The following is a 12,043-nucleotide window of genomic DNA, read 5'->3' as shown; positions in this document are numbered from 1 at the left end:
GCACAGTGGGATGGAATGCAACTTCAGACAGGTGGCAGTCCGATTTCTATGGCATCCACCGCCTTGGGCAGCCCCCTTCCCTGAGTAAGGGCTGCACCTGGTGACTCTCTTCTAAGCAGGAGAATACAGCAAAGTCCATGGGATGTCACTTCCGACACTAGCGTACTCTCTGACTCTCTGCTGCATCTTGCATGCTTGCTCCGAGGCAGCTAGCTTGGTGAGAAACTTGGGGTGGCTTCCAATCACCACAGCCTGAGAGGAATGGGGGCCTCCGGTCCCGCGGCCCTAGAGGAGCGGAGTCTTGCCAATAACTGCAGGATGGAGCTGGAAGCGGCCGCTCCCCGCTGAGCCAGAAAATGACCATGGCCCTAGCTGAGACTGCGCCGGCAGCCCCTGAGAGACCCCGACGGAGAGGAGAGAAGGCAGTGAAGCCATGTCTGGATTTGGATCCTGGGAAACCGTGTGATGACACATGTTTGCAGCTTTAAGCCACTAAGTTTTGGAGTCATCGGTTATGCAGAAATCAGTAAGTGACGAAAGAAATGTCCCACTCCCGATCAAAAATTCTTGCCTATACGTTCTATCCCGCAGAGTGTGCATACAGGGACGGGGAGGGAGAAAGGTTTAAAGAGCTTGATTATGAAAAACGACATTACTGAATATGTGGCCACTCCCATAAGGGGACACACACACACACACACACACACACACACACACACACACACACACACACAAACCTGTAACCACAGATCCCCTTTAATCACACAAATCAGGCCTGCTGTGTTCAGACTCAGTCTTCAACACTAGTACTGAATATTGGTACAACATGCTCTGCTTTTCAAAACCCGTATGTAATTATGTATTCCGTCGCGGGTAACTAGAAACACCTACAAGTTACCTGGGGCAAGCATTTTTATTCTCCGGTGACAGATGACATGGACAGTTAGTGTCACTGTGAAATGTGTTGCTCGGGGCTATCCAATCATGCTTGGGATACTGTTGGCACTCAAAAGCCCCTGATGCAGAAGTGAATGGGTGGAGGAGTCGTTGCCAAACCCAGCTCAGCCTTCATTTTCTGAGGAGGCCACGTGCAGGTTGGCCTGGGCAGAGCTCAGCATTCTTGAGGATTTCTAGAAAAAGCACTCTGGTTCTTTAATGCAGCCCTCAGGACATCTCAAAGCCAAAGGCCCAGCCTCAAGGAAATGGCCTAGCTGGTGGCTTTAGGGGTTCTGGATTGGAATCTGGGTTCTGCCACAGAGAGCAATGAGATCTCAGGCAAGGGCACCCCTTTGCCTTTCTGAGCCCGAGTTGCCCCTTCTGTCACACAGCAGAACTCTTTCCCTCCAGGGCATCCGTGAGGACTGAGACAACTACGGCCTCTAAGTGTTAGATGGGAGCACCTTTTAAGTCCAAAACTAATAGGATCCACCCTTCTCTTGTTGAATGTTTATAACATACAACACTCAAAAAAACCAAACTCATAGTGACCAAGAGTTGGAAAGCAGTTTCTTCTCAAATGCACGCTCAGCTCACTCTTCTCTTTGCCAAAGGAGTCCTTTAAACAAGCCAAGTTTCTGACTTTGTGTTCAAAATGCCTAGCCCCTGCTCCCTGGTAGCCTGGTGAGAGGCTATATGCCATAAACACCATAGAGACAAACTAAAACACGTCTGAGCCGAGGTCCAACCTCTGGATGTGTTGGGGTCTGCCTGACTAGTTCAGTGGGCAATCTGTTTCCCAGGCCCTAGCTCAGGGGATGGGGCGGCGGCTGAGGAAGTGACACACTGAGTTTCACTAGTGACTCTCTGAAGGACAGACAGGATGCTACGTAGCTAAGGGGGTTCTTCATCCACCCACTCATTCATTTGCCCCTCCATCCATCTACCCGTCCACCTATCTACACATCTGATATTCACTTATCCAATCACCCATCTGTCCATCTGTCTATCCATACAGGCAGTCATCCACCCTCTTATACCTCTATCCAGCTGCCTTTGACCCTCTCATCCACCCATTTACATATCGGATTTTTATCTGTTTACCCATCTGTTCATGTTTTTATCCATACATGGAGCTACCCACCCACTTATACCTCTACCCACTCACCTGTGCACTCACCCATCCACTTGTCCACCTGGTCACCGTCCTATCCAGCTGTGTGTCCATCCATTTCACCCATCCCATCTGTCTGTCCATCCAGTCCATCCATCTACCTGCCTATCCATCCCATCCCATATCCATCCATCCATCCATCCAATATTTACTGGTCCATACTGTGGCTCTGTTGCTAAGCAAGACAGCCATAGTTTCCACTTGCAAGCTGCTTGAAGTTTGGCAACAGAGAGACAGACCTTCCACAACCAGTCATCCACTGGATTATCTAGCTCGCCACTGGAAAAAAGTGCTGTGAAGGAAATGTACCAAGCATATAGCCGAGAATGTGACTCATCTGGGGAAGCAGAGTCAGGAACACTTTATGGATGAAGTGACACCCAAGCTGTGTCATTCATTCCTTTGTTTGTACATCCAGTGGATTTACAGGTCAGCAAATCCCTCTGACCCATGCAAGTCATCTCTGCCCTTCCAGGCTCAGCTCCTAGTGACCAGGTGACACTGAGATGTGGGTTCAGCCTGATGATGTTTGTGGTCTTCAACCACCACTAGGTATAGCTGTCACTCCTAGTCTGGGACAATGGGGTCTTGTCTGAACCCCCCCCCCAAGAATTTCTAATCCAGCTGTGGGAAGAGTGTGGTGGTACCAGGAGAGGAATGAGAAGGAGACAAACAGATTGATGCTCAGAGAGATTGCCAGAAAAGAAGAAAGACTTTCACCTTGACATCATGTTCAAATAAACCCGGCAACTGAGAAGAAAGTACAGATGGTGCCGAAGCATATGAAAAGATGCTCAACCACGCTCGTAATTAGGGAGATGCAAATTAAGTCATCGCTGAGATAGAGTTTGTCACCTGTCAGATTGGCAAAGCTCACAAGAGGCTTGATAATGCTGTGTTTTGAGGCGGGAGGGAACAAGAGGCCATGTCACACTTTGCACTGGAGGTGTAAGCGGATACTCTCTTTATGGAGGGCAATTGAGCAATACCTGTCAAAACTGTGTACCTGTGACCTGGGAATTCCACCTCGAGGAATTTATCCTACCAAGAGCTCATGCACTTGTGAAATGGAATGTGTGTCCCTAAGAGCTGTATGCATTCAACCATGACCATGTGCCAGGCACAGCTTTAGATATTTCACTTGAATTAACTCATTGAGTCAACCTGACGCAATTAGGTAGCTAGAACTGATCTCTCCATTTCAGAATCTTTGAGCTAGCCATATCTGTAATAATAGAAGATAAAAGCTACTAAATGCCTATCGATAGAACAATGGTTAAATAAATTTAGGTTTATTCATAAAATGGCATCTTATATAGTTATAACACAGAGTAAGGAGAGATCCTAAGACAGAATTGCAAGGTAAAAAGACAAGTGGGTAAGAATACACTTTATCTGAGTTTGTGTATGCATATGTGTGTGTGTGTGTGTGTGTATGTGTGTGAATATGTATATACCTAACACATACACTGTGTTGGTAACAGTAACAGTAGTAGTAGAATTTGGTAACAGTTGCTTGTGTAGATTGACAGAGGATTAGAGAGATTGGGGGACAGGGGAGGTGGCCTATTACCATCCTTTGTATGTATTGCAAAAAAAAATTTTTTTTAAATAAACTCTTAATTTTTGGATAAATTTAGGCTTACAGAAAAGTTGCAAAGACAGCATAGAAAATGTCTGTATCCCCCTCACCTAATTTGTCCAAATATTATCTCTTGCATCGATGTGGTACATTTGTCAAAGCCAAGAAATCCACACTGGCATATTACTATCAACTAAATCCCCAACTCGATTCAGGTTTTATAAAGCTAGCTTTCCCAATGTCCTCTCTCTGATCTGGGATCCAAACCAGGTCCCAGATTGCATTTAGCTGTCACGTCTCTTTAGGTCTTCTTTTTTGAATTTCGATTCATGCGAACACGTTATTGAGTTACACGGAAACAAGATCAAAAGTTAAATGAAAAACAAATTCCTTTACAATCCCCAAACAGCAAACGACAAAAACATTTTCGCTGGTGCTAAAAGAAGACCCCGTCTCCTGTCCCACCTTGAGGGAAAGATGGCGGGCCATCTGCTTTTCCAGTCCGTCTGGTCTCCAGGCTTCATGACTCCTCCGAAAAGCCTTCCCAGCCTGGGACTCATCGCTCTGCCCGGGTCCCCTGGGACGCTGCATGAATCTCTCTTACACAGCACTTATCACCGCCTGCCTGGTTTCATAGTTATTTATGTATATGTCTCTCTCCCCAGGGAGACCGTGAGCTTCCAGAGAAGGGGACAGAATCTGCATGTCCTTCGCCTTCTCCTTCCAATACATCTTGGCTGAATTGACACCTGGTTCCTGATGTCAGGGAAGGGAGGACGGACACATCTTGAGAGTTGAAAGGGGCTAACCGGCATTTACCACCATGGTTTGGTGATTCTCAACTAATAGTGAAAACAAACGCTTATAATTACCAACAATAAGAAGTATAATGTTATCAACTTATAGGTTAAAAGATCAAAACTTAGTCCTTTCCATAGATAATCTCATTGAATCATAAAAGCATGATGCAATAGTTATTATTAGTAGAATAATATTATTTTTTTGAAGCTGGGAATTGAACCCAGGATCTTGCACATGCTAGATAAGCACTGTACCAGTGGTACTAGATTCCAGCTCCCTGAAGTAGGTATTATAATTAACATTATGCTCATTTCATACATGGCTGGGGGAGAGGCAGATGGAGATGGGAATAGTGCTAGGATTTGCCGCAGCCCGGCTGGCTGGGCAAAATAGCTGGGGGGTGACGAACAACTTGTTTACATTGATATAGCAGGAGTGGGAGCCATTTATTGTAGGACAGGAGCAGTATTTATACATTCCACACAGCTTATCTTAATTAGCATAAACTAGATATATCAGTCAACCAATAAGAAATTTTCACACTTAATGGCTCGCTGGCATTACTTTACAAACCACTCCTTCTGGCATTTTGCCAGGCGCCATCCAGACTTGTTTACAGACTTTAACATTTGCCAGGTGCCATCCTGACTTGTTTACAGACCCTAACAAGGATTCACACTTGGACTGTTCTTACATGACTCCACACTGAATTTGGCAGTTTTACATTTTATTAATGACAGGAGGCTCAGAGAGGTGAAGTCATCTGCCCAAGGCCAGTCAGCTAAACAGGAGGAGCTGAGATTCAAACCTGGATCTAACTGGCCTTGGGCAGTTAGGGTACGAGCCACCGGTCTTGACAAGGTTGCTCCCAAAGACCCAAGCCAGAGCCCTGAGATTTGGTCATGGGGCAGCTTTTCCAGGGACAGGACCTTGCTGTGCCTCAGCCCCAGTCCCCTAGGCCCAACCTGAACCCCTCTCACCTGGCACAGGAGGATCAGAGGTTCTCGGAACTCAGCCTGGCAGATGGCACATATGTCACCAGCTTCTGTGCACTGCTGCCCCGTGGCTCGGACCCCATAATTCTGTTTAGGAAAGAGAGAAAGAAAAACAGTTATAGTCCCTTGTGAAAGTGAGGCCCTCAGGAGCACTGTGAGAGCTGGGGGGTAAGTGGGGGCTGCTCCTAGTTCCCATGACCTTGGTCAGGATCACCTGAGACCAACTCACCTGGGAGGTGCAGAGAAGCTTCAGGGCTTTCCTAACTCCACCCACACGGCCGCAGATATCAAATGACTAAAAAGGAGAGAAGAATGACGGCTGAAAAGTGTCCAAGACTTGCTTGGCCTTTGTCTTGCTTCCTGAGACCCACAGTCTCCCCTGCTACCTAAGCCACCACAGAAAATAAATGGCACACATACAGCTCTCTTCCCCTCCTAAATCCAGAGCAGGCATCACTAATCAATCACAGCACACTTCTTCTGAGCCCAGGCAAAGCCTGAAGGATGATCTTTTTCCATCTAGCACTCCACTCAGCCACTACCAGTCGATCCACGAGCGAGCAAGCAGAATAGATCCCCTTGACCGACACTGCGCAGTTGGGTGGCTAGTCCCCTGGGAGGAAGGAAATAGAAGGCATGCATTCTCCCAGGATCTGCTAAAGCCGTAAAAAGAGAATGCTTCAAAAGAACAAGAGAATGTATTTGTTTTTAGGGGAGGGGGAAAATCCTGATTTGTACTAAAAATGAAAAGTACCAGTGTTCTGATTTGAGGAGTTAGGGCATGCAAGATGAGAGGGATAATGTTTTTGAGATAAGGAGTTAAAGGAAATACAGTGACAAGGAGGTGAAGTGCTCTGGGCTTTGGAAACAGCCTGCCTGGATCTGATGCTTGCTCTGAGTGACTGTGGGCAAGTAACTGCATCTCCCTCAAACCTCAGTTTCCTCACCTATAATATAGGAGTCCGGAGGGTACGCAGGCTGGTGGTTGTGAAGATGACTGTGTGAAAAGGCAGCATATGGTGAGCTTCCCAGGCAAGAAATTAGGCTGGACTCAGCCATTATAGGGAGTGACATGTGCTCTCCTGTGGGTGTACCTCAGACGCGGTGAGCTTAGTGAGGGAAGCCAAACAGGAAAGGTAGTGGTGCATGGAAAGATTCCATGTATATGAAGCATCCAGAATTGAGAGATTCAGAGACGCAGATCAGGGGGTGTGAGGGCCTGTGGGAGGGATGGCTGTTTAATAGGTACAGGATATCTTTTGGGGGTGAAGAAAATATCTTAGAGAACTTAGGCTGGCTCGCCATTGTGAATCTGCTGGATGCCACAGTCGCACACTGGGATCCTCAGAGGGTAATCTGATGTTGTGAATTTTACCTTAATTTAAAAATGAAAGAAATGACTCTGTCATTCCAGGCTCACCAACAGCCCCCACCCCCTGTCTGGCTAGGGAATGCAGCCCTGGGGCCATCTCACCTTGCAGACACTGTAGAGAACGATCAGGACCCCTCCCAGGAAGTAGCTGTTGGAGGAGTCGTCCCCCATGATGTATTTGTACCACAGCTGGATGGGGACCAGCGATCGGAACAGCTGGCTCAGCTCCTCGATAACCAGATAGAACTTTCCCTGCAGCCACACAAAGAGCATCAATTATTATTAGCCATAAAGACCCAGAGGACCGAGCTGGGGGTGGGGGGAAACTGGCCCAGCAGTAATGACATTCCAGGTCACAGGCAGGCCATTAATCAGCTTTGGAAAGCACTCAGGCCAGCTCTAATGGGGCCCGATATGGCCAGGGAGACTTGGCCCCTGCCCGATGTCCTCACCCAACATCCACCAGCCCAGAAGATCAAAGCACTGAGGATCAAGTTTCAGGGAGGGAGAAACCCTAGACTTTTCTGGTCGAGGGCTGGAGTGGGATCACTCTTGGGTTCTTGCTGTAGCTTGGAGGGCTGAGCACTGGATGCGGGGAGATGGTCACTCCCTCACTGCCCCCCCAGACCACCCTAGAGGGCTGGTGGAGGCAGAGGCATTGCAGGTGACTGTCCCAAGGGAGCAGGTGAGTCCAGGAGGAGGCTGGGGACAAGGAGATACATGTCCCTGTCACTGCCAGCTGAGGAGGCAGGATGGATGGCGTGGGGCCTCCACCAGGCTGGGTGTGACTCTCATCCTCCCACAGGCTCCCAAGCCTGAGTCCTCACCTATAGGACGGGAATCCCATTGCCCACCTTATGGAATTTCTCCGAGGATCAAAGCAGATGAATGGACAAGCACCTGGCACTGGGATTGGCCTCCAGTTCTAGCCCCTTTCTTCCCTTTGCTCACTGATAAGTCCCTGGAGCTTTCTGTGGCTTGTGCTAGAAAGTGGAGGTGAAAAGAAGCCCGCCCTGTTGTGTCTAGTGAAGGTGAATGCACACCTGTCCTGTGGCCCTTTGATTCTACCCTGAGGTATCATCTGCCCAAGGGGAATGGAAACTAAGCCCCAAATGTACACAAATGTTCTCAGCAGTTCTGTCCATAAAAATCCCCAAACTGGAAACAGCCAAAACGTCCATCAGCAGAAGAACAGATAAACAAATTCTGGCTATGTTTATACAATAGGGTCCTGCTTGGCAGTAACAATCAACAAATGGCTGATATCTGCCGCACTGTGGATGGATCTCATAGATGTTATGCTGAATTAAAGAAGACAGCTATTAATGACTATATTGTAATTCTGGTTTGTATAAAGTCCAAGAAGAGGTAACACTCACCTGGGGTGAGAGAAGTCAGACCTATGGCTTCCTGGAGGGAGGGTTGGGAGGATGCCCAGCAGGCACCAGGGCATTTTGGAAAGTAGAAATATCCTACGTGTTGATTGGGATGGTGGTGATACGGGTGTATGCATTTGCTACAACTCACAGAAACATATGCCTGAAATCTATGCATCTTGTTGTATATATTTAAGTTATACTTTAATACAGTTGATAACAAAAAAAAAAAACCATAAAAATAAGCATGTAACCCTACCCCAGGCATCCACAGTCTTAAAAATGTAAGTAACTTTTTTGGGGGGGAGGTACTGGGGTTTGAACTCAGGGGACCTCAACCACTGAGCCAGATCCCCAGCACTATTTTGTATTTTATTTAGAGACAGGGTCTCACTGAGTTGCTCAGTACTGAACCTGGCTTTGAACTTGCGATCCACCTGTCTCAGCCACTTGAGCCACTGGGATGACAGGTATGTGCCACTGTGCCTGGTATAAGTAACTTAAAAAAACAACAACTTTTTTTGTCCTTGTAGATGGATAGCATGCCTTTATTTTGTTTATTTTTATGTGGTGCTAAGGATCAAACCCAGAGCCACACACGTGCTAGCCAAACGCTCTGCCACTGAGCTACAGCCCCAGCCCCCAAAATGTGAGTCATTTTTTGCTCCAGCAATTATATGGATAAAATAATTAAGGAAACACGGAAAGACGTACCCTGGGGAATGGTTGCCACAGCATTCTTTGTTACAACGGCAAAAAAGTCACAAACAAAAATGCTTAAAAAGACGGTCGGTCTGATTATATTAGAGAGCTATAATGGAAAACCAGACAGTCATTAAAAAAATCATCCTGAAAAATAGCAGCTTTATAGTAAAGAAAGCAAACATACCACTCTCACTACACACCACATTAACCAAGGAGTCAAGGTTAATATCCATGGTAATAGTCCTAGTGACGTCCTGAACTCTCTGATAGGATGCGCAGGCAAAACATGGCACCCTTCTGTGGGACTCACATCCAAAATATGTAACCTCCATCTAATCATCAGAGAACAAGGGACAAGTTCAAATGAGGCACAGTCCACAGAGGAACTATACGACCATCTTCACATTCATCTCTGATCAAAGACAAAGGAAAGACCAAAAAATGGTCAGATAGGAGACTAAGAAAGGCACACGGGATCTTGGACTCAATCCTGGACCAGGAAAAAAAGGCGCTCACTAGGCAACCAATAGCATCTCGATAGGTTGTGCAGGTTGGAGAACGATAACAGGACTGATGCCCATTTTTCTGGCTTGGTTAACTGTTCCATGGTCACATTGGATGTTAACACTTGAGGAAGCTGGATGAAGGATACTTGGACTCTCAGCACAGCTTTTAGAACTTTTCTAAATCTAGTTATTTCAAATTACAAGTTAAAAAAAGAAACCATCCTGCTGGGCACGGTGGTGGCATGCCCAACATCCCAGTGGCTCGGGAGGCTGAGGCAGGAGGATCTCAAGTTCAAAGCCAGCCTCAGCAACTTAGTGAAGCCCTAAGCAACTCAGTAAGACCCTGTCTCTAAATAAAATGCCAAATAGGGCTGGGGATGTGGCTCAGGGGTTGAGTGCCCCTGAGTTCAATCCCTGGCACCAAAAAGAAAAGAAAAGAAACCATCCTGATAACTGTTATCTATTGACCTGGAGAAATGCTTATTTTATAGTTCCAAGTGGAAAAATGGTGAACATAAAAAAATACTCATCTTTCTGTTTTTCTGCTTTTTTCTGTTTATTTAAATTAAAGGAGGAAAGATTATAAAAACACGTTGCTTTATATCTACCTCTTTAGATCCATCTTGATGGTTGGGCACAGGCCACTCAGGAGGGGACCCCTGGAAGATGTATCACACATGCCAAGGACCAAGAAAGGGATCCACTCGTCTTTATCTTTGCAACTGATTGCTTCTCTGTTGGAAAGTCAGAGTTTCCCAAAGCGCCTTTCTCTCCCACCAGCCCCTTTCCCCTAGAAACATTCCTGGAGGGATGTTGTGGGAGGCGGAGATGGGAGAACAGGTGTGGGTGGCCGCCATGTTTGTTTTACACGGACAGTGGAACAGCAGCTCCAAGGATGGCGATGTCTACCTGAACCTTCCACAGCCTGAGAGTTGGTCCCAAGCTCTCACTTTGAACTTTGTTTTCCTGTTTTGATCTTTCTTTTCCTGAATTCCCAACTTCAGCTGCCCTAGGCATTCTCCATGTCTCCCAAATTGCTCTTTTCTAAGATCTCTCACCTCCTGATTGTTCCATCTGATCCTGGACCAGCAACCCAGTCTCACCTAACTTCCAACATTAACCTGTTGGCCACTCCACCCTGAATTCAGTGCACCTCTGGGGAATTCTTTCTTTTCTCTTCTTTTCCTCCCTCCTCTTTTTCATTGTATACTTGCATCCACCTAATCATCTGTCTGTTCATCCATTTATCCATCCATCCATCCATCCATCCATCCATCCATCCATCCATCCATCCATTTATCCAACCATCCATCATCCATCCATCCATCCATCCACTCATTTTTCCATCTACCCATCCATTCATCCAACCAACCACCCATCCATCCATCCATCCATTTACATGGACAGTGGCACAGCAGCTCCAACGTCTGTCCATCCATCCATCCATCAATCCATCTATCCATCCATCCACCCAACCACTCATCCACCCAATCACCCATCTGTCCATACATTCATCCTTTCTTCCTTCCTTTCCTCCCCTCTCTCCTTCCCAACCAATGAAGCTCCCTTCCTTCCCTCTCCTCAGAACAGGAAAGGATTTTTGGCTCTGGATATATCCCCAGCATCTATTCCCATAATAGGTGCTCATTTAATAACCAGGGTCCTCCAAAGCTGAAGATTCCACCCCCATTACTTATGCCAACTTCCTATAGTTTGCAGACAGTGAAGGAAAGCTGAAACACTGGCAAAGGAGAGTTTGGAACATCAAAGAGAGAATGCTACTTTATAAGCAAGCACCAATGTCACAGAAAATAAAATTAAGGGAGTGAGTGCCTACGTGACACCATGTTAAAAGTAGCAATTAGCTGCTGGTGGGGTGGGGTGGGCCACTTTGAGAGAGAGAGAGATCAAACCACCAGGGAAAACTGGGCATATCCCAGTGAAACCATCTCTCCGTAATTAAGCAGTTTTATAATTCCTGGTTTCTTAAGCGTGTTATTTCTGAGGACCATCAAACGGAACGTGTGGTTTCTCTGGGGTGTCAGAGAACAAGGGAAGCGATCCGAGCGTGAGCTGTCTGGCCTGCCTGTCACCCGTGTGTGCGGGAGGAACAGTGGCAATTGTTGCAAGCCTGGCTGGGGCGCAGAGGTTCTGGGCTCGGATTCCAACAGGGGGGCAGCAACAGTTGAGTGGGGAAGGCGGATTCTATTTTGACTTCCTCGCTGCCAGGCTGGGGGCGGGACAGAAGTGAAATGGGAAACTCGGAAACAACAGAGGCTGGCGCAGAAGGCAGTGGTAATGAGGGAGAGTGGGATGCCGGGAGACAGAGACAGGAACAGAGGAGGGGGCTCTGAGAATAATGCACCTAGCTGGGAAAAATGATGGGAAAAATTATGGGGGTGGAGAGGAAGAGAGAAGAGACCTAATCAGATCCTTGTTAGCTGCTTTCACAGGGAGGAATTCACGGGGAGTAATGAAAGCCTTGAGCCTTTTGTCCCCCTCTGTATCAGGCTCAGTAATGAATATTTATAAAGTTTTGCCTGTTGACGAATCTTTTTGGTACACAGGGCTGCACAGTGGTTAGTGGCCCGGGATG

The 12,043-nt window shown here is 47.0% G+C and overlaps 1 protein-coding gene across 5 annotated transcripts in view; it reads right to left on the bottom strand.

Annotated features, from left to right (window-relative positions):
* Positions 1-12,043, bottom strand: part of Rnft2 (ring finger protein, transmembrane 2) — a 69,123-nt gene that overhangs the window by 5,759 nt on the left and 51,321 nt on the right. For 4 of the 5 annotated variants that reach the window (XM_078039092.1, XM_078039090.1, XM_078039091.1 and 1 more), the window contains 3 exons: positions 6,963-7,112; positions 5,718-5,783; positions 5,474-5,575 (listed from right to left, as the gene is read on the bottom strand). In XM_078039092.1, the coding sequence (XP_077895218.1) occupies positions 5,474-5,575; positions 5,718-5,783; positions 6,963-7,112 (318 nt within the window). Of the gene's footprint in view, positions 1-894; positions 4,535-5,473; positions 5,576-5,717; positions 5,784-6,962; positions 7,113-12,043 lie in introns of those variants that run through there. The other variant, XM_078039094.1, reaches the window with a different exon arrangement.

This window comes from Ictidomys tridecemlineatus, chromosome 2 (genome assembly GCF_052094955.1).
Source record: "Ictidomys tridecemlineatus isolate mIctTri1 chromosome 2, mIctTri1.hap1, whole genome shotgun sequence".
Classification (NCBI taxonomy): domain Eukaryota; kingdom Metazoa; phylum Chordata; class Mammalia; order Rodentia; family Sciuridae; genus Ictidomys; species Ictidomys tridecemlineatus.
This window is presented reverse-complemented; position numbering and strand designations above follow the sequence as displayed.